This window comes from Phocoena sinus, chromosome 20 (genome assembly GCF_008692025.1).
Source record: "Phocoena sinus isolate mPhoSin1 chromosome 20, mPhoSin1.pri, whole genome shotgun sequence".
NCBI classification, from domain to species: domain Eukaryota; kingdom Metazoa; phylum Chordata; class Mammalia; order Artiodactyla; family Phocoenidae; genus Phocoena; species Phocoena sinus.
Genome location: NC_045782.1, coordinates 57,255,878 through 57,283,098, shown reverse-complemented (window position 1 = coordinate 57,283,098; position 27,221 = coordinate 57,255,878). Strand labels below are relative to the sequence as shown.

Genomic DNA, 27,221 nt, shown 5'->3' with positions numbered 1-27,221 from the left:
AAAGAAACGAATACACTGGCCGTTTCCCCAGCCTTCCCTCGGCAGTGAGATTGCAAAGTTAAGAGGACTTGTATCCTTGTGTGCAAGGCATTCAGATGTGTGTCTAAAGCCACGGCGCTCAAGTGTGGTCCCCATGCGGCAGCGTCCATTTCACCCGGCCACTTGCTAGAAATGCACATTCTCGGAGACCCGGAGAGTGGGACATGCTGAGTCTTGGCCAGATGCTGCCGCCCTTCACACTAGAGAACCCGGGTCCACAGCCGCCCCCAAAGAATCTCGAGGGCTCTCCAGCGAAGTACGCACGAAACAGCAGACCCTTGCTTCCAACCTTGCCCACCCGCTACCTCCACTTCCAAGCCCACTCACAAGCCCTTCTCCCCTGAATTTCCGTAGAAAGGCAAGAGGATACCAAACCCAGCCCAACCAAAAACAGCCCCAGGCTCAGACTCCTCTTGTGTGGCTATTTACTGGGACCCTCGGCAGGTTCAGGGAACTTCCTGAACGCCTGCTCCCCGCAAGCCGACTGCAAACTCTAGTCGTAACATACATGGGACAAAGCCCACAGAAACATCTAGGAGAATTTCTCAACGACCAATTGAGAATTTTAAAAAATTTATTGAAACGGTACCATTCTAAAGACTAAGTAGTAGCAGTCCAAGTCATGAGAACTGTGGACAGAAGACCTAAATAGACATTTCTCCGAAGAAGACACACAGATGGCCGACAGGGACATGAAAAGCTGCTCCACGTCGCTAATCATTAGAGAATGCAAATCAGGACTACCGTGAGGTATCACCTCACACCGGTCAGAAGGGCCATCCTCAAAAAGTCTACAGATAACCGATGCTGGAGAGGGCGTGGAGAAAACGGAACCCTCCTACACGGTGGGGGGCATGTACATTGGTGCAGCCACTATGTCATGACGGTCTATGCGACGACTGCAGAGTGAGAAGCCTTAAGAAGGCATGCAGGGGCTTCCCTGGTGGCACAGTGGTTGGGAGTCCACCTGCCAATGCAGGGGACACATGTTCGAGCCCTGGTCCGGGAAGATCCCACATGCCGTGGAGCATGCTTCCCACATGCCGTGCCACAACTACTGAGCCTGTGCTCTAGAGCCCACAGGCCACAACTACTGAGCCTGCATGCCACAACTACTGAAGCCCGTGCGCCTCGAGCCCGTGCTCTGCAACAAGAGAAGCCACCGCGATGAGAAGCCCACGCACCGCAACGAAGCGTAGCCCCCGCTCGCCGCCAACTAGAGAAAGCCCGCGCGCAGTAACAAAGACCCAACACAGCCAAAAATAATAAATAAATTTTAAAAAATAGATTAAAAAAAAAAAAAAAACAGGGCACACAGTCTCTGCAGGCAGCCCTCCCTGGCCAGAGGGCCCAGGAGCACAAGGAGGGGCCAGCTCAGCGGGCAGGAGGGAGAGACAGCTGACAGCCCTGCATCTAACACCGCAAAGCAGTGACCACGCATTCTCTCCCTTTTCCCCACATCTAAAGAACCCTCCCAGCACCTGGGGAGGGAAGCGCTTCCAGGCCTCCGTGCACCCTCACCACCGCCGCACCTACCTTCTTCATGAGCATGTAGATGTGGGTCTGTGCGGCGTCCAGCACGTAGCGGTGGGGATGCTTCAGCCCCTTGACTGTGATGTCCATGGTTTTGCCGTCTATGTTTATCCACCGCCTCGCCCCTGGGGCCAGAAACAGCCTGAGACGGGGAGGAAGACGTCAGCAAAAGTAGCCAGACCAGGTCAGTGAATGAAAAGTTCACAGCTGCTTGGGAGCGAGGGGTTGACAGTCGTGGGTTGGGTCCCCCGGGGTGAAAGTGGTCCTTTTTTTAGGAGACACTAAAGCATTTGAACAGGCCATCAAGCAACATTTCTTAGAAACAAGAAAACAGCCCTGCCAGCATCGGGAATGTGAACTTGTGTTTGACTTTGGAATTCCCAACCTCTGGCAGAGAGAGAGCAAAAAGTGGGTGGGCTGACCCTCCCCCAGCTTTCTCCCAGGACCTCCAGCCTCCCGGAGCAGGGGTGAGGTGTCCACAGCGCGAGGTGAGGTGACTGATGGGGACGCGAGGTGTGGGGGGCCTCCATCCAGTCTCCGACCTCAAGCATAACCGCGGGGGGGGCGCAGCTGGGGTGCCGGGGGGAGACCTCCCCCCAATCTGGCTCATCCTCACTTGTAAATCTCCTCCGCTTTCTCCTTGACCTTGGACTGATCTCCGTACTTCAGATCCTCACAGGCTTCCCAGAATCCCAGATTCTCCCCTGTGCGGGGGGGGGGGGGGGGGGGGGGGGGGGTGGGGGGAGGGGTCGGGGAAGGGGGGAGGGGTCGGGGGAGGGGGGGAGGGTCCACGGGGACAGCCGGACAGGAGTCCAGATGGGAGGGGAAGGGAGGAAAGAAGAGAAACGGGTCAGCTGGGGTACATCCCATCCTGGAGCAGCGACTACGGCGGGGCCGAGACCACACGTCCTCTGTCCAGGGCCCGGAGAGGCTTGTTACCCCAGTGAGCACACCTACGTGCTCCAGGGGGGCACGTGCCCTGTGTGTGCAGCCCACGTGTCTGCCGGGAACCTGCGCATTCCCCCGGGGCACACAAGTCAGAGCTCAGATGAACCACCAGAGGCGGTCTCGTTCCTCTTCATCCAGGAGGTCGCACACCTTGCTTGGACAAGTGACATCTGATTAGGCTGGGACGCATGCGTCGCTGCTCTGTAGGTTTTCTCCGTGAAGGGTCCTGGTGACTTTGCGCCTGGTCGATGATGCACGTGACTCCCACCTCCTTTGTGCACAGAGAGCCCGTCTCTTAGGGCTCCTCGCGGGGCGTATTCCAGCCAAAGACCCTCACGGAGACGCTGCCGAAGCAGCGATGCTGACGGGCTGGCTCTCAGGAAGGCCTGGTCACCTGAGCCGGAGAGTCTGCGCCTCTGGGCCCAGGAGGAAAGCCAGCTTCTGCCCCACCCCGTTTCCTTCCAACTTCTCTAACTGGAAGGGGGATTCTCCCAGCCCCCAGTAGTGGGAACACCTCGGTGCGCCATCCCAGGTGGCCAGTTTTCGCCTGAGACAATAAACGGGGTCAGTCCAGTGGGAGAGCAAGAGCTTACGTGTGCCTGTGTGTGTGTGTGTGTGTGTGTGTACGTTGTGCGTGCACGTGTGTGTGTGCCTGTGTGTGCATGGGGGGCAGGGGGGAGGTGAATCACAGAATGCCATGGTGGGCGGAAATGGACCAGACCATCCCCTCCTCTCCATTCTCAGTATTCTCTGGAAGGCTCCCAGGTATTTTAGACTGGAAAAGTTTGCACGATCCTAAACTAGTTGACCTCTGTCCCGTAACTCCACAGAGATCCTTCCTCTTCAGCATGAAATTCAGGGTGCTCCTGGGACCGAGATCACAAACATGAGTAAGCAGGCCAGCAGTGCTCTTAAGTGACAGCCATTGGTCTTACAGCAAGTGCCCTGCAGACCACCTTGCCCACGGCAAGACGGTTAATTGCTGAAGGGTAAAATTAAATGAGCAATTATTCACACTAGTCAAAAGGCGGAAACAACCCACACGTTCATCAGCAGATGAATGGATAAACAAAATGTGGTGCACACATACAGTGGGTATTATTCAGCCTTAAAAAGGAAGGAAGTTCTGACATAGCTACCATGTAGATGAACCTTGAAGAGAGCATGCACCGTGAAACAAGCCAGACACAGGACAAAGACAGTCTGATTCCATTTATATGTGGTTCCCAGAGTCGTCAAGTTCATAGAAACAGAAAATAGAATGGTTCCCAGGAGCTGGCAGGGAGTGGAGGAGTGGGGAGTTAGTGTTTAATGGGGATAGAGTTTCGGTTTGGGAAGATAAAAAAGTTCCGGCGACCGATGGTGGTGACAGGTGCACGATGATGTTAATTTCACTGAACTCTACACTTAGAATGGTTAAAATGGTAAGTCTTACGTTATGAATACTTTACCAGGGTAAAAAAAAAATTAAATGAGCACAGAAAAATGTGTACATGAATGTTCATGGCAGTACTACCCATAATAGCCAAAAAGTTGAAACAACCCAAATGTCCACCACCTGAGAAGTAGATAAACAAAATGTGGTATCTTCACAGAATGGAATATTATTTGGTCATGAAAAGGAATGAAGCATCGTTACATGCTCCAACGTGGATGGACTTTGAAAATACTATGCTAAGTGAAAGAGGACAGAAAGCCACATATGGTATGATTCCATTTATAGGAAATGTCCAGAACAGGCAAGTCCATGAAAATAGAAAATAAATTAGTGGTTGCCTAGGGCTGAGGGTGTGGGCTGGGGAGTTGGGAGCAGAGGAAGACAGAGAAATAGGGAGTGACTTCTATGCGTCAGGGGTTTCTTTTTGAGGTGGTGAAAAGGTTCTAGAATTATATAGTGGTGATCGTTGTGCAACTCTGTGAATCTATACACAGCACTGAACGGCACACTTTAAAAGGGCATGTGAATGATACGGTCTGTGAATTTATAGCATGTGAAGCATATCTCAATTTTTAAAATTTTAATTAAATGAACTGATTATTTACGTGTTCTGCTCGTACCGGAAGCCTCGGGAATCTCATCCCGAGATCACCAATAGCGCTCTTTTAATAACGCAGGGAAATCTTGGGGATGGATTCTTACCAACACTAAGTGACGCCTGGGTGGGATAAGCTCAGAGTGTAGTTTGTTAGCCGACCACTAGATGGCGCCGGATCCACTTATTCACCAGTTGCTTCCGGCCTGTCCTAAAAGCAGCTCCCTTTCCCATCCAACTGTTCTGGGTTTTATCACCTCGCGGCAATTAGGCTTAATCAGAAAAAAGCGATTTTCAAGAATCCATCTTAGCATGTAATGTGTGCATCCGGCAGTCAAACAGGCTTATGGCAAGTCCCGTGGGATACTTTCAGGTGCAACCTCACAGGCCAGTGGGTCTTGGGGAGCCAGGCCGTGTCAAGGCTCAAATGCGATGCTCCCCACGACTGGGGACTTGGAGAGAAATAAAGGAACCCCATAAAAGTAAACTTTTCAGGGAAGGTGGTGAAGCCCATGGAATGCTCCGCCTATAGGGAAGCTGGTCCCGATCTGGCCTTTGCTTTTCCCAGGTGTCTCCCACTGCAGTGTATTTACGAGGCTGCAGGGGCCTCCGGATGGCTGGGGTATAAAATGTGGCCCCATCCATTCCATTCAAATCCTCCAAGGAAGCAGACCAGGAGCTGAGACAGTGGCTCTCGATCATGGCCGCATGTCAGAATCACCTGGGGAGTTTTCAAGACTTCAGAGATTCCGCCCCAAACCAATTAAAAAGGAACCTCTGGGGATGGGATCCAGGTGAACTGCATGGGCGGCCACGGCAGAGGGGCCCTGAGCTGAAGAAAACCAGGTACATGGCGGCAGCAGACCCGGGAGCTCGAGGGTGGGAGACCCAGGGATCAGGGTGAGCCAGTGAGGGCAGCCAGAGGGCATGGAGACTTGGAAACCTGAGTCATGTCCACGTGGATTCTGTGAGCAAAGCAATTCCCCCGACCGCGGGGCCCCCGGGAGCCAATGGAGAGACCGGGTCCAGGATGAGAGTCGGCCCAAGCAGAGCTATGGAAACACCTGCCGAGCAACCTCGGAGCCCTAGGCTAGACATTCAGGAATCTTTCTAAAAGCAAATGTTTTATTTAAAAAACTCAGAGACCCACCACTGAATTCTTTCTTGAGAAAGTACTGGAAGCTCTGTCGACCCTTGGGGTCTCGGATCAGCTCGCTGAAGTTGAAAGCCCATCGTTCCACCCGCATCTTGGTTGGGAATTCCACCCTGCAAGGACCACAATTTGTAAATGCTCCAGACACTCAGGCCGCACCCAGGGGGCCTGCGTGCGGCGAGGGGGCTTCAGCCCCTGCTAACCTCTGCGAGTCCCCCGGCCCAGGGCACGACCCAACCCTCCCCTCCTCCATACCCGCACAAACAAGCCAAGTAACCCCTTGCTTGGAAAATGCAGACACGTCCCCTGGGCCTCGTCTCAGGATTTGGCCTCCCCAGCGGGGGGAAGGAGGCCCCCAGCAGAGAGCCTCACGCTAACCCTTCAGGGCAGAGGGACATGCACGCCTCCTCGAAGGCCTGTGGAGACCAGGGGGCCAGCCTGCCACACCAGACCAGAGAGAATCCCAGAACGGCTCTGGTGATGGGTGCTGTGGCCACTGCCAGCCCCTCAACACCCCTTTCCCACGGGAACATCTGGTGACCCTTCCTGCCCTGCTTCAGGCCCCGTGCCCCCAGGCAGACACCCCACAGGCCCTGCCGGCCGTGCACCCTCTCCCAGAGCCTCCCCTACGATGCCAGGCCCACTCCACCGCCACTCATTCTGAACATGCTTCGATCTCAGGAAGGACACGCGAGCCCAGCTAGCATGGGGTGGGTCTCACGGTCTAGAAAATCCAGAAAACTGTTGGCTTTTCTCCTATTCCTTATGGAATTCTCCGTAACCCAACACAGCCCCTGGGAAACAGAGGTTCCCAAGTCCCAGACACCACGTTGCCCACTGGTGCAACAGCTGAAACCATGACTGGGTACAAGTGATGTCTGTGGTATCTCAAGCCGGTCAGGCGATCTTACGCTTCCCTAACGTCAGCGTGGGAACAATAAGGATCCCGGAGTAACAGCTACCACTTACGGAGTCACCATCTGTGACACACTGTGCTTTACACACACACCCATCGCTGGGTCCCTAAGGGAACACGGCCAGCTGGATAGCACTTCCAAGACGACGGAGGCTCAGAGAGGGTAAACCCTTGCCCGGGCCCACACAGTAAGAAGCAGGGCCCGGCATGAAACAGGTGTGCCAACTTCAGCGGACATCAGAATCCCCTGGGAGACTCATTAAAACACCGACTGCTGGGCGCCATCCCCCAACTTCCTGATTCAGTCTCGGGTGCGGCCCCAGAGCTTGCATTCCCCACGAGTTCCCGGAGGACGTCGATGCGGCCGGTCCATGGCCAACCCTGGGAGCGGATGCTCCGAGCCGGTCTTGTGGACCCTCGCTGCTCACTGAAATCAGTGGGTTAATGGGGCTCAGGAGGTGAGCCAGGCCAATTAAGAGGCTTTGGAGATAAGGGCTGGATACTGGGTTTTCGTCTGCTACGTTTTGTTTGTTTGGCCGCACTGCGCGGCACGTGGGATCTTAGTTCCCAGACCAAGGTTTGAACCCGCGTCCCCAGCATTGGAAGCGCGGAGTCTTTACCACTGGACCACCAGGGAAGTCCCTGTTTTTGTTTTTGTTTTTAAGCTTCCCAGGTGATGTTAATACCGTTCTAAAATCTAAACCATTAAGAAGAAGGCCTCCCATTTTTGGGGGGTGGGGCTCATCTGGCATCCACCCAGTACCCTCTGATCACGGGCTCCTACATAAGCATCACCTCTTTTCTTCACCAGCAAATCTCTACCTCAAGCTTCCATACTCCACTCTCCACTGCACGTAGCATCCGGCAGCATCCACGCCTCCTTCCCAAACCCTCTCAGGACGGTCCCTGTCCTGGCCAGGTGGCCCCACCTTTTCCCCCACAAGAGCCGACTTCTGCACATCCTTGTGCACAGGGAGGTACAGGCTGCCTCTCCCTTCTGATAACTGCGACAGAGACACAAGCTCCAGAAAACCGTCCTAATAACTAGAGGCCCCGGAAGACTCCCCAGAAGATGGTTCTAGAGTCTTGGGCTCTGCGGTTGACCCCCGACTCCAGGTGAGCGCCCTCCTTCACCTGTCTGCTGCCCATAGCGGGCTACGCGGAGGGGTGAAAGGCCTCCGCAGGTACACCTGCTCACCTGGCCGGATCTGTGCCACCTGGGTGTTCCTCATGCCTTAGGTAGTGACGGCCTTGGCGCTGACCCCGCTGTGGCATGTACCTGACGCTCTCTGTTTTTCCAGCTACCCCACCCCACCCCACACGCTCCTTCCAGCCCCTTCTGCCTCTCCTGCTCCAGCTCCCTCTGAACTGCCCCCCTCTTCTTCCCCCCTATGTTAGCTTGGGCTTTTCCCCCCTGCATCTTGGCCTTTGCCCCCTCTTCCAGACGACAGATTTATGCAGGCACAGGTAGCAGCAACAACTGTTCAAATTTCATAAACAGCAAAGGAGTAAGTGGTGTAATCCCCAAGGCAGCTTTAGGGCTCTGCTTTCCAGGAACTTATTTTTACTCTAGTCAGAAGTCAAAAGTGCGAAGCCATGAAGATGATTGTTTTCTTTTCAAAAACGCTCTATGGGCTTCCCTGGTGGCGCAGTGGTTGAGAGTCCGCCTGCCGACGCAGGGGACGCGGGTTCGTGCCCCGGTCCGGGAAGATCCCACATGCCGCGGAGCGGCTGGGCCCGTGAGCCACGGCCGCTGAGCCTGCACGTCCGGAGCCTGTGCTCCGCAACGGGAGAGGCCACAGCAGTGAGAGGCCCGCGTACCGGAAAAAAAAACGATCTATGTATTGTTAAAGCAGAGTTACCACTTGACCCAGCAGTTCCATCCCTAGGTACATACTCCAGAGAACTGAAAAACATGTGTCCACGTAAAAACTAGCACACGAATGTTCACAGCAGCATTACTCACAATCGCTAAATGGCAGAGACAAGCCAAACGGCCATCAGCTGATGGATGGGTAAACGAGATGTGGCGTGTGCATATACATTAATATTTTTCAGCCGTAACTCGGGATTGAGTATGAATACCTGCTTCAGCATGGATAAACTTTGAAGGCATTATGCTAAGTGAAAAAAGCTATCACAAAAGACCACAGATTGTGTGATTCCATTGATATGAATGTCCATAATAGGCAAACCTGTAGAGACAGAAGGTTTAGCGGTTGCCTAGGACTGGAGGGTTTTGGGGAGGGGGATTTGGAGGGTAATAGCTAAAGGGTAGGGGGTTTCTTATTTGGGTGATGAAAATATTTTAAAATTGTGGTGATGGCTGTACAATTCGATGAATATAGTAAAAACCATTGGCTTGTACATTTTAAATGGGTGAATTATACGGTGTGTGAATTCTAACTCAAAAAGTTACTTTTAAAAGGACCCCGATATCTCGAATACATACAGTTTGGCATTTAAATCCCAGAACTGGGTGTCATCCGTTACCCAAGGATTGCTAGGAAGGCAGCCCGACATGATGGCGTCGTTGGACGAAAACTGCTCACTGTACTTGACGATCCTGAAAAGCAAACGGAAAGCGATTTCCTAGAAGTTCAACACCCCAGAGACCAAATCAACACTCAGGTTGATCGACCAGCCTTCCCTCCTTCAACTTGTTGGATTCAGTTACATACTTGTTACCGTCTTCTTAGAAAAACGCTCTAACAGCCCTCGGGATTGGCAGGTGTTAAACAAGCTCTGTTCTATTCTAGTTGTGAAATGAAACCTCACCAAGATCTGTCCTATTCTAGTTGTAAAGTGAAACGTCGTCTCCCAAACCAGTTCTTTGTGACTTCTCTGTACGTATTTCATTAAAATACAGGCTCTTTACATTTGATCATGAGTTTTCAAAATGCAAAGCTGACTCTTTGCACGTGTTCAAACAGGTGTCTTGGCACCATCTTGGAAGCACGTGGTCGCCACAGACGCGGTGAGATTCTGTTGTGCCACCCTGGGGTCCACCCTTGGTCAAATAATGCCTGCATTTGGGAACTCAGACCCAGTATTCACAGCGGTGGTCTCACTGAGACAAACGTGGGCAAGAGCTAATTCCTCCTGGTCGGGTTAGACCTTCTGAGTCAACACGCGTCCTGGTATCTGGCAGTTTGGGAAAAACCTGGCATGCCTTCACCCTACAGGTGGGGCTTGCATCCGTAGTATACACGTAAGGCACCTGCCACGAAGTCTGCCTACAGCCATGAGAGTTTGATAGAGCAGGACCGTGCCCGGGAGATACACCAGAGCTCTCGGTTCACAGTTCCGCGCAGAACTCAAGCCCCTGGGCTCCACCTGCCCCGTGACCTCCCTATTCTTATCAGACCTTTACAGTGGAGCAGCTGGAGGGAAGGGGAAAAAATGCATCCACAGGTCCAAACACTATAATGATGTCCAAAGTATGGTAATGAGACAAACAAAAATTGGAAAGTGGGCCTACGAAGTATCCAGTGTAGCCTTTGAACCTCCTCTAATGGACTTTCTATTTGGTTTCATGAAACTGGGTTTCTGCAACATCAGAGCAGGTGGGTCTGGCTTTATCGCAGAACATTAGAACCCAAAGTGAGCGCCCGGCGTGCAGCCCCACCTGTGACTCGGCAGCCGCAGACAGAAGTCACTGCAAAAGGTGGGTGAGGTCAGGGCACGTATTTTCGGGCAGGTGGTAGTTTTGCAAACTATGGGTTTGGGAGGATGTCAAAAGATATTTGGAGATTTTGACAAGAGCCTAACCCTAACCGCCCTGGAAGAAAGGCACTGGACAAAACACAGTATCTCCCACCCCGATCGGTACCTGTGGGCAGAATAAATGACTAGTCATGTCGTGTGTCCCCAGAAATCAGCCAAGTCCATTTTCAAGTGTGCAAAAAAATTGCAGAGCTAGAAAGGTGAGCCTCAAAGGAATTCCACATTTTGAAAGGGTAATTGCTTACATTTGGGGGGCACTAAACCTTTTCATGTCTTCCAAATAATGCCCTCTGGGAGACTGGATCAAAGTAGCCTGAACGTTCAAGAATCAAACATAAATTTCCAGTTTCTCCCAACGGGATTTTAAATCAAACATTAACAACGGACACTTATCAGTACATTGAACACAGAATCCAGCCGGTGAACTTCTGACTCTTCCCACTTTCCCATCCACACAGACAGGCTTGTCTAGGGCCTCACCCAACCCTGATTTTGCCTAGCCCGAGGCCTGAAGACTAGCACTGAGCGAAGAACCAGGAACTAAACCCCCAAGAGACTGCTTTTGTCCCCGTGAGTCCTTCAGGCTCTTACGTCAACCTATGACTTGTCAAGTTCGCCTTGAAGCAGTTCCCCTCCTAACTATTGTGCAAACCTCACCAAGACCAACAAAGCAGGGACGTACCCGCCAAGGGACACGGAAGACTTCACCGTGGACCTCATTAAGGCCTGTCGGTAATACATGATCTGGAAGAGAAACAGTCGTTAGATGTCCAACTGCCCCACGGGGGTGTCGCCAATGCCGACACATACGTATGGCTCCAAACCAGGAGCCATGTCCCCATCAAAGCACCCCATTCCGTTCCCTCAAGCCGGCCACCCCAGGACCAGCAGGGCTCAGGTCTGCAGCAGATGGGTGGCCCCCAACTCCAAATAAGGAGCCTCCTTCACTCATCTCATTGTGTGTTAGTGTTGGAAAAGGCACCAACTGGGGGAAAAAAAGTTCTAAGGTGCGTTAAAGTGAGACATGGGATAGACACAGAAGCTTAACTTTTCCCCCAAATGCCTCTGACTCACAGAAGCAGATCTAACTAACCTCACGGCCAGCACTTCCCAGGGCTCTCTGTCTCGCACCCCGGATACAAGATTTGCCAACACAGGTCGCTTGTCACCCTGGACAGATGCTGAGCGGCCCTGTAACTGTAGCAGCAGGGACCAGGGTGGATGCATCCGCTCCACGCCCCCCAGTTCTGTGCCTTCGGAGGGCATTTCGCACCCTGAGCCTCAGCGTCAGCCCCAGCCAGATCTTACATGAGATGCTTTGGCTTCTGTGCCGTCCGTTAATTGGGAAACAGCTGTTTGAACGTTACACGTGGTTTTCATTTCATCACTGAGGGCAGAGCATGAAGCCAAAGTACATATGATTTGTAAGAGGATTAAAAATCAGATTCCCTTGAAACTGGGAGACTAATTACCTCTTTTCTGACAGAAACCACCGTTTGTTTCTGTAAAACAAAGAAGCAAAAACCATTAAACAGATGTCATGAAATCATTACAGTCCAATTACCCATTTGAAAAACAAAAACCCTTCCCCAAGAGAAAACTGCCCATCTCTTTTGACTTAAAGGATAGAATTTCCCCATCACCAGCCCTTCCACCCTATTCTACACAACTTCTAGAGAATAAGACCGGCTAAGAAGGGGATGCTTTACCACTGTAACTTTATCCTACTCTCCGAAAAGCCAAGATGAATTCAAGACTAAGCTCGGGATTGCTCCCAACCCAGTGTAGCGCCTACAGAACGTCTGAAATGGAACGGGGGGCGGGGGGGGGGGGGGGGAGAAACTAGCGACTTGACCAATACCATATGTTGCAGGGGGAAAGCCACCCTGTCAAAAACAAAGCACACAATTAAAAGAGTCAAGAGAAGCCTCCACTGCAAGCTGAGTCCAAGAGCTGAGCTGTAACATGGAAGAGCTCACACCGGGCCCTATCCTCTCTGCAGCCGCTGAAGCAAGTTCGCGTCCCCTCTCTGGACTTTTCGAGTCATAGCCGAGGAAGGATGGCTCCGAGAGGGATGCCATGTTTAGGGTCTTGGAAGCTCCTGGAAACCATTCAGACCTGTCTCCTACTAAACTCTCCTACCATCTGACATGCTTCCCTGGTACCACTTGTCTGCCCCATGCAAATCTTGGAGGCTGGGCATGGGGGGTGATGCCAATTCAGCTTTCCTAGGTCTGGTCCAGGGGCTGCCTGGTGCTGACTCTTACACTTCAAGCTGAGCATCTAATTGCTGGCTGCTAAAACCCACGCTGCTGAGTGCAGCCAGGTTTGCGCTTGAAATAGAGTCAGAAGTCCAAGGAGGACACGATCTCCCTTAGCCAGTTAGTAAAATAAGTACTGGACCAGAGCCCATTAACGAGGAACGAAGGAAGGTCTGATCTGGAACGTCATACGCAAGTCTCTCCTTTCTAATCCACGCTGGGTTTCATTTTGCATCGTTAGATTGTTTTTATGTGCTTGCTTTTTGCAGGAAATCCTTCTTCCTGGGTGGGGTAGGGAGAGTTAACTCAGAAAGGTAATGCTCAGGTAGGCCTCTCTAATCTGCCACCCCTTCCCAAACTTCCTTCTTCATAGCGCTGATCACAAGTATAATTAGATATTTGTTTGTGTGACTCTTTGTTTAATCTATGTATCACCCATTAAGCACCATTAAGAGCAGGAAGACCATGTTTATCTTCCTGAGCATAATGTATGGTACAGAGTAGATGCTCATTAAATGCCAAACAAATGATGACTGCAGTGTACTTGGAGGCCTAGAAAAATGGAGATGTATTTTAAGGTTAACAGAATATTTTTCCACTTAAAAAACTGAGAACACTCCCCAAATATTTTGGCAATCACACTGATTATCTGTTCCAATTTTCTAACAGCCCTAACATAGGGCTGTTTTAGAAGACACATGTTTCAGGTAGAAAAGAACCCTGGGGTCAGAGTAGGGAAGCTGGACTTTTGTGTAACAATAACCACCAAGCAATAGTACAAAGCAGTTTACACCTCTCTGAGCCCTTACAGAGTTTGAGGGAGGAAGGTTTTATTTTTCTGATTTTCAGCTGAGGAAACCAAGGCCCTGACATCTCCTGGTCAGTAACTGGCTGAGGCAGGATTCAAACCCAGATCTGCCCTTTGCAAAGCCGAGGAGTGATCCAGGAAAGACAGAAAATGATCTGCTCTCTTCACCAATGCCTTCCTCCTTGCCCTGAAGCTGAGGGTGCCGCCGAATGAAATGTCTTCTCTGTCCGGCCATTTAGTTTAAAATTAAAACAAAAAAGAGTGCTAGGGGCCCCAATCACAAGAGGACGCACACACATAGAAGACACTAGTAATTAACACTAGTGATGGTAAAACACACTCCCAGCTAGAAGGGAACTAAGATCTGGGGACCTAAAGCACAGCACGGTGACTATAATTAACGATACTTGTGAGTTGGCCAGAAAGTAGAGCTTAACTGTTATCACCACAAAAATCGCAGTTACGTCAAGGGATGGAGGTGTTACCTCACCTTATCGGCGGTAATCATCCTGCAATATCTACATGCATCCAGTCACACACTGTACACCTGAAACCTACATATGTTATGCGCCAACGATACTTCCATGAAGCTGGAGTCCGGAAGCACGAGCGCTGGTACTATAGAGCAGGCACCACCATAAACACCCTCCTTTGAAGCGCCCAGGCCCCAGGATGAGCCGTCCTGTGGGTCACTGGCCTCTGGCCTCGGGGACCCTGCGTGGACGAACACAGACAAGACAGGCAGACTCTCAGCCTGTCCGATGGTCTCCGGGCTCCCCGGGGAGCTGTCCTTGCAAACCGGTCACCAGCACACCCATTTCTAGTCTACTTAGCGTGATCTGACTTCGGCTTAATACCTTTATTTCTGGGGTCATTATCTCAAGCTTCAGGGTTTAAAATTTTTTATATTTTAATTCCCTTCTTGACTTTGCTGTCCTTTTAGGGCTCTGTGTCGAAGGTGTGGTTTGCTGTGGGTTTTCTGGGTCCCCAAATTACCAGCTATCTCCTGGGAATCAGACTGCAGTGGATTTGATTGAGTCTAAGAGTTTGCCCACCTCCACCCTGGATTGTCCGTGTGGATTTCAGCATTTCTAAAAACAGCCGTCCAGGGACTTCCCTGGTAGTGCGGTGGTTAAGACTCCGCACTCCCCATGAAGGGGGCCTGGGTTCGATCCCTGGTCAGGGAACTAGATCCCACACGCATGCCTCAACTAAGAGTTCGCATGCTACAACTAAGGAGCCCACGAGCCATGACTAAGGAGCCCACCTGCTGCAACTAAAGACCCAGTGCAACCAAATAAATAAATAAATACTAAAAAAAAGAAAAAAGCTGTACATAGGGTCTGACTCCTGTGGATTGACATATAGGGTATCTCTGTGCTTTTAAGAGTGCATGTGTTAAAAAAATAAAAAAAAATAAAATAAAATAAAATAAAATAAAATAAAATAAAAAAAGAGAGTGCATGTGTATCTGGGAAGTGAGGGAGAGGGTTCGGGACTTTTCTGAAAGACGGAGAGAGAATTTGATGGGGTGGGAGTCCTTGTAAGAAAGAGTATAGACTTTGGGGTCAGAAAGGTCAAAATCCCTGTTCTGTCACTAATCGACTTTGGATGACTTATTTGGCATCTCAAAGCCTCTGTTTTCTCATTCGTAAAAGTGAAGAGAAAAGGGGGGATTAAATGACAGAATCCTTAAGTGACTGGCATAAGGCGGGACTCGACGTACCCTGGCTACCGATCAGGGTTCAGATACTGAGAAGATTCGGGGTATGCATTAGCCCCAGTTACAGGATAAAATACAGGATGCCCAGGCAATACTGGGGACATATTCATGCCAACAAGTTATTCGCTGCTTACGTGAAATTTAAACTGAACTGGGCATCCTGTATCTTCCTTGCTAAACCGCACAACCTACTTTCAATATGATTATTACCTAGCCAAAGGCCATAAGAAACATTGAAGTGCAGTTATTAAAAAATACACGGGCTTGCCTGGTGGCGCAGTGGTGGAGAGTCCGCCTGCCGATGCAGGGGACGCGGGTTCGTGCCCCGGTCCGGGAAGATCCCACATGCCGCGGAGCGGCTGGGCCCGTGAGCCGTGGCCGCTGAGCCTGCGCGTCCGGAGCCTGTGCTCCGCAATGGGAGGGGCCACAACAGTGAGAGGCCGGCGTACCGCAAAAAAAAAAAAAAAAAATACACACACACACACTTCTAAGCGATTCAAAGAAAGCCACCTCATGGTAAAAGAAGAAATAAGCGTTTGTCGCACCGTGGAAGGCACGCACAACCCCGGCTTTCTTGGCAGCTGGTCCACCTGGGATGAACTCACTTCTCTATCCTTCATCCCAGTGACACGTGGTGTCGCTACAACAGGAACACTCGCCTAAGGGACTGTCAAATACTCTGCATTCTTGGGGTACTGACTTCGGACTTTTCACTCGCAGAGTTGCCCAAATAGGGACGCATCCAGATCTTGTTTACACAGCTCCTGCCGGCCCTGAAACCCAGATGCAGGCTGCAGACGACTGTCACAGGGCAGGAGGGCTCAAGGCCGTGCCCTGGGAGACCCTGGGGTGACAGTGGACAGAGGCGGCACGGGAGCCCCAGACAGGGGCCAGGCAGTCAGGCGGGAATCTGTGCAAACAGGGCTGAGAGCCCAGCAAGCCATGGAGTGAAACGCAAGGCGGGGAGAACCACAGGGAACCGGGGAACACAGGCCTGGAGAGCAGAGAACGGGTCAAAGGCCAGAAACCAGGAAATCCGGGAACGGAGGCCGTTAACGCAAAGCAGACACAGGAAAGAGATGGGGGCAGCCGGCCGGCCAAGGAGCCGAGAATCCGAGGCTGTGAGCCTCCGAACGAGGTCTGTCCTGCCATGTCCTTCCCGATCAGGCCCGGGGGGAATGACCACACAGCTTCTAGGGCCCAAGGCAAGATGAAAGCGCCCAGCCCCTGGTCCGAAAAAGCAGTAAGAATTCTAAGCCAGCAGAACGTCAAGGCAGGTGCGGGGCTGCTGAGCGTGGAGCTGGGGGCCCAAGCACAGGCCGTCTGCTCCTGAAAGGGGCCCTGGGTGCAGGACCGAAGGGTGCGGTCGGGGAGCAGAGGTGGTACCCGGAGGACCGAAACGTCCCCCTGGCTGGCTCAGCCTGGGCAAACGGCTCAATCTGTCTGTTTCCGTTTTGTCCTCTGAAAACGGGAACTTATATGAGCCTCACTTCCCAAGCTGCTGGGAGAAGGTAATAAAATCCAGCAAAGCTTCTAGAAGCTGCGTGATGGACATCAGGGCCCGTCAGCAGGACACGGAGTGGGCTCAGGGGCCAAACCCCAGCTTCACAATCTCTGAGACGTGTGACTCGGATGCGTTGCCTGGCCCCTCGGCCTGTCTCAACTGTGGAGCAGAGATGCTAAAGCTTCTGCCTCATGAGCTGCTGAATTTGCACAGAGCCCCGACCGGGGGTGAGGCGGCCGGCCCCGTGGCCGGCACACAGGGAGCTGTGGGCAAGCCTCAGCCCTCCCCCTGCTACCACCGGTCACGCAGGAGCCCCAGGAAGACAGCCGTTTCCCCAGCTGGGGGAATACATGGCGGGAGGGGTTATTGCTCACGGAGGGCTCCGGGCGGGGGCTGTGCCGTGCACAGTACTTAATACTGGGCAGCCACACTTCTGTCCTTCGCCCAAAGGCCGGTGTGGCCGCCAGTGTAAACAGTGCTGCTCTCAGCAGCCGCTGGAGGCACCAGGCAGGGGTGTGGACACTGGTGTGTGCCTGCCTCCCCCCCAGCCCCCAGCCAGGGCAGAAGGATGAGAAGAGACAAGGACAAGAAGGAAACTGGCGAGGGACAGCCCCCAGGCAGGGTCGAGGGCCGCCAGACCCCATCAACGCTCGAGGGACAGCCCCCGAGCAGGGTCGAGGGCCTCCAGACCCCATCAACGCTCGAGGGACAGCCCGCAAGCAGGGTCGAGGGCCTCCAGACCCCATCAACGCTCTCTGGCAGCAGGGAGACAGTTGTAATGACAGTGAAAGCTGCAGGGTACACATCGGATCCCGTTCTAGACCCTTCACATAAATGACCTGGCTGAGGCCCCTGAAGAAGGAACTACTCTTATTCCCATTTTATAGATGAGGAAACTGAGACCTTGAGCTCAAGAGCTTGTCCAAGGTCACAGCTCCAGGGGGTGGCGGAGCTGTAGTCACTCTGGTGTCAGAGCTCCCTCGAGCACAAGGCACTGGCCCTCGTCACAAAACGACCCTGGTGACCCTGTCGGGGTCGGGGAGGGAGGGCCGGCCCCGGGCACTGCTGCCCACAGCAGGCTGGGGCCCGGCCACCACTCAGCCCCTCCCTGCAGGGCCAAATCCTCTGAGATAACGGGAAGGTGGCCCCCCACCTCCAGGCATCAGGACTGAGAGAGGACACGCTCCCTATGTGTCACCCTGGCTCTGGCGGGCTCCTCCCAGGGCTGGGTGCCCCAGCGGCCAGCGGCCATCAGCCTGAGGAAGTGGGTCACCCAGGATCGTGGACACCTGCCAACCCCACAGCCTCCTTCCTGTGCTCGATGGTGTTTATGGCTCTTGGATCATTTGCCCCTGTTTAAGGAAAAAAGAGATCTTTTCAAGAATTTACAAATTCTCGGAAATGGGTCATCTCTTCAAACCGGCACCGAGAGATCTTCTCTGAACGAGGCAGCAGTCCGACACCTCTGCACCCCCAAGGCCTCCTGGACACACACCCCGTCCTCTGGACCCTCTCCTCTCAGGCCAGATAAACAGGGGACACTGGGTCCCACTGTGGGGAAGGTCACACAGGTAAAGCCCAGCCCCTAACAGCTGGCTGTGACCCGCACTGGCCGAGGGGAGGACGCAGGGGCCCCGTGCGCACGAGGATTACGGTTCTTTGTTCTTCTTAATGCACCAGGGCAGCCAGAGCGCAGACAGGAGAAAGAGAGCTGGTGGGAGAGAGACACAGAAGGCAGAGAGTAAACGGCAGTGACAGCGCCCCGGCCACACAGCGCCACGGCCGCAGCCTCACCCCCCGCCCCTGCGCGGACTCCGGGCTGAGAGCATCTCGGCCCCGAGCCTGCCCGCCAGGGAGCCTGGATACACTTCCTCAGTGGAGGGGCCTGGCCGCCCTCCTGGGAAAGCACCCCAGATGGTGCCCGAGAGGAAGCAGCTCACTCAGCGTCTGTGCTGTCCTGCCAGGGCTGAAGCTAGAGATCCCGCCCCATGCACACGTGCACAGGCGCACACAGACACACGCGTACGACACACAGACGCGCACACACACACATGCATACAACGCACACACACGCATGTACACAGACGCATACACATACATACATACACAGACGCACACACACACGTACACAGACGACAGACGCGCACACACAGACACATGCATACGACGCGCACACACACACGCATGTACACAGACGCACACACATACGTACGCGCACAGACGCGCACAGACACATACACACACGTACACAGACGCATACACATATACATCCGTACACACACAGACACGCACACACAGACACACAGACACACACAGACACACACAGAGACACACACACATACATACATACACACACAAATGCACACACACATATACATACACACACGAATACACATACACAGAGACACATACAAACACGTACACAGACACATACATATACACACATACGCACGCACACACATAGACAGACACACACACATATACACACAGATACACATACACACACACACAGAGCAGCGCCTGGTCCGAGCGAGCGATGGGCCTTCCCCCTCCGCCACACCACAGAGGTTTCCACAGCTGCCTGATTCATAATAACTGCAAATCTTCCAGCCGGGTTCAGTATTTTCCTTGATGACTCTGTTTCCTTGGTAACCGAGCCTGACAAGGCCCTGGCAATGATCTGTTATCTGACGAGAGGAACGTAGGAAAGGCCGCTGAAGGCTGACAGTGCCAAGCGTGCATCAAAGGAAGGGTGACTCTGAATTACAGATGAGGGTCCCAGCAACGGCCCCGGGGGATGCCCTCTGGGGACGCGACGTCCCCTCCAGGTGGACTCCAGCCGAAACCGGGGCCTCCGGCCCACACACTGGGGGGGTTCCTAAAGCCATCCTGAGTTCCAGGTCCCGGTGGGCAGCACACACGAGTCAGAGCCTCCTGGCCAGCTTTGGCCTGCGCCCTCCTCTTGCCCCTCGACGTCCTTCCTCCTCCTTTCCGGGCTCACCCGCCCGGCTCCCGCCCAGGGCTTTAGGCACTGGCTCACGGATGACACACTAGGCTAACAAGGCCCCTGACCCCTTGCTGCCCAAAGACAACGGTAGACAGAAAGCAAGGAAACCACCTACCACCAGTTTACGTGGGCTTAGGCTGGTATACTGGCATCTGTGGTTCTCAGCCCCGCCGGGGGGCACCGGACAAAGTCTGGAGACAATTTTGATAGTTGGGACTGAGGGGCAGGCAGGGAAAGGCTCGGAGCTACTGGCATCCAGGGGGTTCAGGCCAGGGAGCTGCTGAACAGTCCACAATGCACAGGACAGCCCCCAGAGCACGGTCTGGCCCCAAGTAACGGTGCTATGGTCGGGAAACCCTAACCGGGATGCCCACTCTTTCAGCGGCTTCTGCACCATCTTTCTTTAAATAAAAACCCATCTTAGGAAATCAGCCATCCATCATCAATGGTGGCCTACTGGGGGGAAAGGGTCCTTTTAAAATAAAAAGCACAGGAGAATCTTTGCAAAGATCCCACCCAACGAGATGCAAAAGAAAGTGGGACAGTCCAGGTCCTGTCACACGGATTAAGGTTTAAACCCAAAGTTGATTCAAGGGTTGTGAGCCTGGGGCCTATAGACTTCGGGGCGGGGGAGGGGGGACTGGCAGAAATTGTGTTTGAAATGCCTGTCTGCACACCCCTGGGTGAAATGGGCTCATAACTTCCATCAGGTTTTCAAAGGGGGAAGTGACTCAGAAAAGTCTGAAAACCAGCCATCTAGATCCCATTGGCTCTGACCTGCACGCTGCCGACTCCGGTCTCTCTTGACTAGAAGCCCTGCCGTGGCCTCCCTGCTCTGATACCACACAGCCCATAGGCCTCCCCTCTTTGGCAGTCTCAAAGGGGAGGTACCAGTGCCCCACAGACACAAACAGACAACAGACATGTGGACACCTTCCCAGCCTGAGACCCTGACCTAGGCCCCGCCCAGCATATGCAGCAGAGACCTACCTGTTTTACCTGAACTTCACTTGGATCGGTCACTCGGTCCAGGCCATAGTCCAGCACGTCATTCATTCCCGGCTGAGTGGGGAAACAAAAAGAAAAACAACATAAGAACCGCTGCTGGGAGAGTCTCCGGTTTCTGATTAACTCTGGACCTTGGTCAAGCTGCCAACCGTGAGGCGAAGCTGAGGGGCGTGGCCCAGCCTGTGGGGGGCTACAGGGGTGCGCACGGTTCTCCAGGCGAGCTGGTGAGTTTCATGGGGCTACTGCACCACCACAGCATTCCCAGAACCTAAAACAGAGGGATGGAGAGAGGGATGGAGGGAGGGAGCATGGGTAGGTGGACGGATGGATGGATGGATAAGTGATGGATGGATGGATAGATGGATGGATGGATGGATGGATGGATGGATAAGTGATGGATGGATGGAGGGTGGGTAGGTGGACGGATGGATGGATGGATAAGTGATGGATGGATGGATGGATGGATGGAGGGTGGGTAGGTGGACAGATGGATGGATGGAGGGTGGGTAGGTGGACAGATGGATGGATGGATGGATGGATGGATGGATGAGGGGTGGGTAGGTGGACAGATGAATGGATGGATATGTGATGGATGGATGGATGGATGGATGGATGGATGGATGAGGGGTGGGTAGGTGGATGGATGAATGAGAGGGTGGGTGCACAGATGGATAAACAACCTGCAAACTCAGAGTTCACTGGGATTGGCACGTGGGACTCCTGACTCCCTTCCCGCTCTACAGTTCATTGTGTTGGAGAGTCCAGGCTTCCGTCAGGCACCCAGAGGTTCCAATCCCGGTTCTGCCACTTCCCAGCTGTGAGGAAGGTCTTGGAAACTACTTCTCCCCTCTGCCCTTCCCACCCCTGGGAACTGCAGACGATCCCTCCTGCCTGTCAGGTTCCTGTGAGGGTTTAGCACACGATGGAGTATGAAGCTGTCAGCAGAGCGTCACTGTTACCGAGCAAAGGCTGTGTGCATCGTAAGGGCGCGTGTGTGAACACCTGGCCCAAAGCTGGCCTCAGTGTCTGCCTGTCTCCATCAGGCCTCCCCAGCCAGCCCTGCTCGGTCTCTCAGCCCCTCGAGGCCAGCGATTCGAGTCTTCCACCTCCTCTGTTTGGTACGGGCACCCGTCTGGTACAAAGAAATCCCCCCAGGGTGACGGAAGACAGACATCACACACACACACACACACACTCGCATACTCCCACACTACTCACATGTACACACTCACTCTCACACTCAAGGACTCGCTCACGTGCGCACACCCCCGCCCACTCACAGCTCACATCATCACTCTTTCGCACTCTCACAGGTATGCACTCACACCCGAACGCAGCCACACGTGCTCACATCTGCGGCTCACACACGCACGTACCGGCACAGCCACACGCACACACGCACACGCACACACACACGCTGCCCCCCAGCAGGCCCTCCAGCCTCAGGGGCTTCCGTGCAGTCGTCTGCTCGTGTCTTGGACCCCTTCTCCGACTCTGGGCTCTGAACTTGATCCACTCTGACGTGAGTTCAGCTGCTCCATGGTGCACCTGTGTACCCGGCGCAGGACCCTGAGCTGGAGCCGCCCGCGGGCCTTGTTCTGCGGCCGGTCCCCGCCGGCCCTCCCCACCCCTCAGCTGCTCCCATCGAGCTGCGGTCCCGCCCCGGGGCCCTGCCTTCAGAACTCTCCACGGGGCTGCCTTTCTCCTGCTGCTGTTTTGGGAGGCTCCCAGGCTGCATTCACTCACGCACTCACTCATTCACCAGGTAGCATGGGGGTCTCTGTTCTCCACGACAGTCACCAGAGCCACCGCTGACACAGTTTCTGGGATGCAAGAGGCAGCTGGAACGCAGATACCGCAGAGCTGACCGTCAGCGCACAGGACGCAAGGGCCACGGTGGCCTGGCGGTGGGCTGTCAGCAGACAGGGAGCCGTGCAGCCGCGTGCAGCCCGGGCCAAGTGCAGGAAGCCCCGCCTGCCCAGAGACGCCAAGCCCACCACCAGCCCCTCCAGCCGGAGGAAGTATGAGCGCCAAGGCGTGGTGCCCGACAACATCCCTGACGCAAAAGCCGAAGAGACAGTTTGCTAACGGCTCCTTAACTCAGGTTAGGAAAGGACCCTCGTACCCCCAAGGGCTGCCCACGAGGAGGGGACAGTCCCAGAGCCGGCATCCGGAGCAGGGCCGGGGTGGGCGCTGGTGCCACGTCCCGGTGACACGTGGCTGCACCGCATCCCTCCCGTCCCTTGTCTTGTTCTCCCCTCTTCTCACCATTGCTCTCTCCCCTGACGTACAGTTTGGACCTTTTTGGTGCGCGGCACAGAAAACAAAGAACAAATAAAACACCAGATGGTTTTAAAAACCAAACAAAACAGGGGACAGAGAGAGAGATAAGGTTGACGCAGGGAGACACAGAATTCGAGGGAAGGGCTGGGGGAGCCTGATCTTGGCGTGAACGTTACTTCCGCGGACAGCTGGCCCCAGACCCCTGGTCTGAAGCAGGACCCCGGCCCTCACAGCTGTCCCCGCGTCCGTGCAGGGCACATTCATCTGTGTGTTCCAGTCTCAGCCCCTCCACCAGACTGTAAGCTCCCTGAGGGCCACGTCTGTCTCGGTTCCCAGTGGAGAGACCCCCTTTGCCTCCTAGGCCCCTGGCACAGGGTGGAAACTCACAGAACAGATGTTTGGGGCTTTTTTTCTTAATCTGGATCAGAGTCGATGGACTCTCCCATCCTGTTTTAATGGTAAAATGTTGTATGTCAGACCCCTTTCCTAGGTTCATAAATGGCCTTTGAAAATACTATTTTCATAGTGTCACAGTGTTCGGTCATGGAGCTATAACTTAATTTACTTTGCCCTCTCTGGACATTCAGTCCACCCTCAGCAGGAAGTGGAGGACAGACATCCTCTCGGGTGAGTGTCTGCACTTGTGGTTGAAACAAAGGCCGTTTATCTCGACGCTCAGACCAGCAACCGCCTGCCTTAGAGCACATGTGCCACAGGCCGCCTCTGTCCCCAGACCACATCCTCCTTGTACCCATGGTCCATGTGTCAGCGGCCTGTATCCTGGGGAGACACGGATGCCACAGATGGCACAGCAACAATGCACGGGAGGCCCCGAGATGACTTTTCTAAAGGAACCGTTTCTCCTTCTGTCCGTTTACACAATGAACCTTCGTTTGCATCGTGCCCAGATCTGTACCCTGTTCCGCTGGGGAAAAGTGTGAGAGGAACATGGCTCTCCAGTGTCAGCAGTTTGCACTTGGAGCTGCCTGAGCTGAGAGAGGGCCACCCGTGGGCGCACCTCCCATGGCAGCATGTCAGACAGAGGTGTGCTCACGTCCCGGCGCTGCCCAGGCCGCCGCGGCCTCCTGAGGCTCGATCTCCCCACCTGAACGACGGGGCAATGACACCCCTATGGCACAGCATTTCCGTCAGGTCCCTGGGATCAGCCAGGCCTGGGGCTTAACCCAGGCGTGTGGCAGGTGCTCAGCGGCCTTCGGCTGTTACATCACGCCCGGCGCCCGGCTCCCCGGCTGGTGCAGACTCAGGGCCCCGGGAAGGTTTCGCGAATCCAGGGACAGACAAACGAACGGGGATGAACGTGCTCAGGAAGTACGGCAGTTGGCTACAGTCACCCCACCCAGCCAAATGCTTTGTATGCCCGGCTGGCTCCTTCCCACCCAGTTGACAGTGTGTCTGGGGCCCCTGGGGACAGTCTGATGGCTGCTGCGTTGTCGGTCAGATTGCTCAGTTTCCAGCCGAGACAGACTTCAAACTGGATGCTCTTCAAATGGGACGCATCCGTCTTCCTGACGCTCTTGGGCCACTGAGAGGCTGAAGGCTTTACGAAAGTCAGGGAGAGAAGGAGCCCGGGCCACCCGGCCCCGGCCCCGACTCCTGGTCCGGTTTGGGGCGAGGGGATCGGCAGTGAGAGGGCCGGGGCGGGGAGAGAGGTTTTGTGTCCGGGGAGCTTCATGTCTGCTCCAAGCACAGCAGGCTTCCTTCTGCACGTGGCCCCCCAGTGCCGCCAGTGAGGGACAGGCACCTCTGAACCCAGCACCACGTGCACGAGAGTGGCAGCAAACCATGTGATGCTCTAGTGACCAAGGAGGTGACAAAAGGCCTTGAACGCACAACAGCATCACGTGACACTGTCACCGGGGGCAAAGGAGCGTGGAGACCGGGAGGGAAGGCTCTGCAGTCTGTGGGTCCAGGTCCCCCGATGCTCGCTCACTGGCTGTCACTGGCAAGTCAGCAGCAGCCCTGGGCCTCTGCTTCCTCACCAGCAAAACGGGACTAATCACGTAGCCTCTCAGGTAGGGCTGCAGAGATGGAACGAGAAAGCGCGTGCAGAACGATGCTTGGCGCACAGCCCGGGGCACTGCAGGTTCTCCACTCAGGTCTGCGGTGACGGTGACCGTGACAGCGCAGGTGATGGAGGTGGAGGAAGTGGGGACCGTGAGGGAGGTGGTGGTAGAAGCCACTGTCAGGGACACACTGTTGAACGTCTGTGCTTCTGTATCACACAGGGAAGAGCCACTCGGCCACCTGCCCGGCGTCGGGGCCGAGAGCTGCCCCAGGAGGCCTGGGAACAACGTGGAGAAGCTGCTTCTCGTCGTGTCCCGGTAGACCTCCTGGCTGCAGGGACAGAGGGGAGGAGAGGGTCCCAGGGCAGCTCGCGTGCACAGTCAGACTCTGTCACCTGGCAGGGGATGCAGGCACACGGGCGTCCCACAGCACGGAGTCTCCACACGGGATACAGAGGCCGTTTTCCACCCTGCAAGGAGCAGGACCGCCTCGGTCACGGGTGCCACGGGGCACCAGCGCCTCTTCCCACCTGAGAGGCTTATCCACCATTCGCCATTCTCCTCACCAAGGGTCCCCCCCGGCTTCAGGATCAGATGACAATATGGGCTGAGCACGGCCTGCCTCCCTCTCACACAAAGATCTCACTCCTGCGCTACCCGCGGGACGGCGGGTGTGGGCTCTGACCTCCAGGACCCTGTGCTCGGTCAAGCAGCCTTCCGCTCAGGCCCCCGGGGACCTGGGCCAGGCATCGGCCAAGTGGTCTAACTGGAGGAGGTGCCCTGAAACAGCAAAACCAAACACGCCTCAACCCCGGCAACAAGGCATCGGAACCAAAGTCCTCGCAGCTGGAACACCTTACGGGCTGCCTGTCTTGGATGCAGAAAGAAAAGTAGCAAAACGGCCCAAGTCTGATGGGCTCCAAGTTCAAAACTCCAGAAGCTTTGGCCCCGTGAGGACGCAGTTCACTCTCCGGTTCTGAGAACTTGGTTCCCGGTCAGGCAAGAAAACTAAAGGAGGAAGACGAGGAACGTGTGTTCCGAATGCTCTACTTCGCAGAATTCCTTCCGCTTCTCCCACCTCCAGTGCTCGGCAGGCAGCACACGGGGCTGACGCGGGAGGGAACCGAGGCGGCAGAGGCGCCCGCGGTGGGTGGCGGTTACAGCCTGCTTCTCCGCGCTGGGCATGCGACTTCCCTCCCAGGTAACGAGCTGCTACAAGTCGCATCTCGTATGTCCAGCTTGTGCCTCTAGGCCACCTGACGTCCCAAAGCCAGAGACGCCACATGTTCTAAGCCATGAGGCTGAGCACACATTTACCCCCGGCCCCCATCTCTGCCAGGGACCGGATCCAGAGAGGAAAAGGACAGCAGCAAGAGACACACGGCACGGCCGTGGCGAGGCCGGCTCCGGTTCCCTACACGTGTGATTTTTCCTTCCGTGGAGCCTGTGTCCTACCTTTTCCTTCTTACATTCCTCTTCTAAGGCATCGAGTCCTAGCCCTCACACGAGGCAGACTCATTCAGGTCCCTCCGCTATGGAAATGCACCCAGTCCTAACAGCAACGGATGGGCCACGGGCGGACTCCATCCAGACGGTGAATTTCCTCTTGCAGCCAGAGGCCCGTGGATGTTACTCAACAGCGAGCAACAGCTCCTGCAGATTCAATTCTAGTTCCAGGCAGAGATGAGCCACAAAAGGGGGATGGGGAGCAAGGTTGGGAGTGGTCGGGCTCAGGAAGAGACGGGTGAAACCAGGGGGGATGTGGCACTCACGGGGCATCGGTGCACCAGCCAGTACGCCTTCTCCTGGCGATCCAGCGCGTACCTGTCCGCTTTATTCCTTTCCTTTTCAGCCCTGAAAAGCCAAAACCCACGTTAAAGGCCAGTAAGGTTTTGCGTCTGTTGCTCACGGATGGACCCCCTTCCTGCCGAACCCCATTCCGGACCACTCTCCCAATCTGCCCAAGTAATCTGTGCTTTTGCCATAATGAGAATAATGAAAATAGCGAACATTAATATCATCCTTATGTGCTAGATACCCTGCAACATACTTTTATACATATTAACCCGAACCCTCCCAGTGAGCAATTCTCAATTTGCAGTTCAGGGGCTGAAGCAAAGAGAGGTTGAATGTCCCACTGAGGGTCGTGCTGTCACCAGGGGGCAGACGTGGGACCCGAACCAGGGATCTGGTCCCGGAGTCCAGCTCCCCCCGAGAGCACCAGCGTGTCATGCGATCGTGCCACCACGACCAGC

The 27,221-nt window shown here is 54.5% G+C and overlaps 1 protein-coding gene across 5 annotated transcripts in view; it reads right to left on the bottom strand.

Annotated features, from left to right (window-relative positions):
- Positions 1-27,221, bottom strand: part of RGS9 (regulator of G protein signaling 9) — an 87,773-nt gene that overhangs the window by 14,008 nt on the left and 46,544 nt on the right. For 4 of the 5 annotated variants that reach the window (XM_032617219.1, XM_032617221.1, XM_032617222.1 and 1 more), the window contains 8 exons: positions 26,739-26,820; positions 20,642-20,713; positions 11,821-11,850; positions 11,031-11,092; positions 9,075-9,188; positions 5,704-5,819; positions 2,189-2,276; positions 1,576-1,714 (listed from right to left, as the gene is read on the bottom strand). In XM_032617219.1, the coding sequence (XP_032473110.1) occupies positions 1,576-1,714; positions 2,189-2,276; positions 5,704-5,819; positions 9,075-9,188; positions 11,031-11,092; positions 11,821-11,850; positions 20,642-20,713; positions 26,739-26,820 (703 nt within the window). The remainder of the gene's footprint in view (positions 1-1,575; positions 1,715-2,188; positions 2,277-5,703; positions 5,820-9,074; positions 9,189-11,030; positions 11,093-11,820; positions 11,851-20,641; positions 20,714-26,738; positions 26,821-27,221) is intronic. The other variant, XM_032617220.1, reaches the window with a different exon arrangement.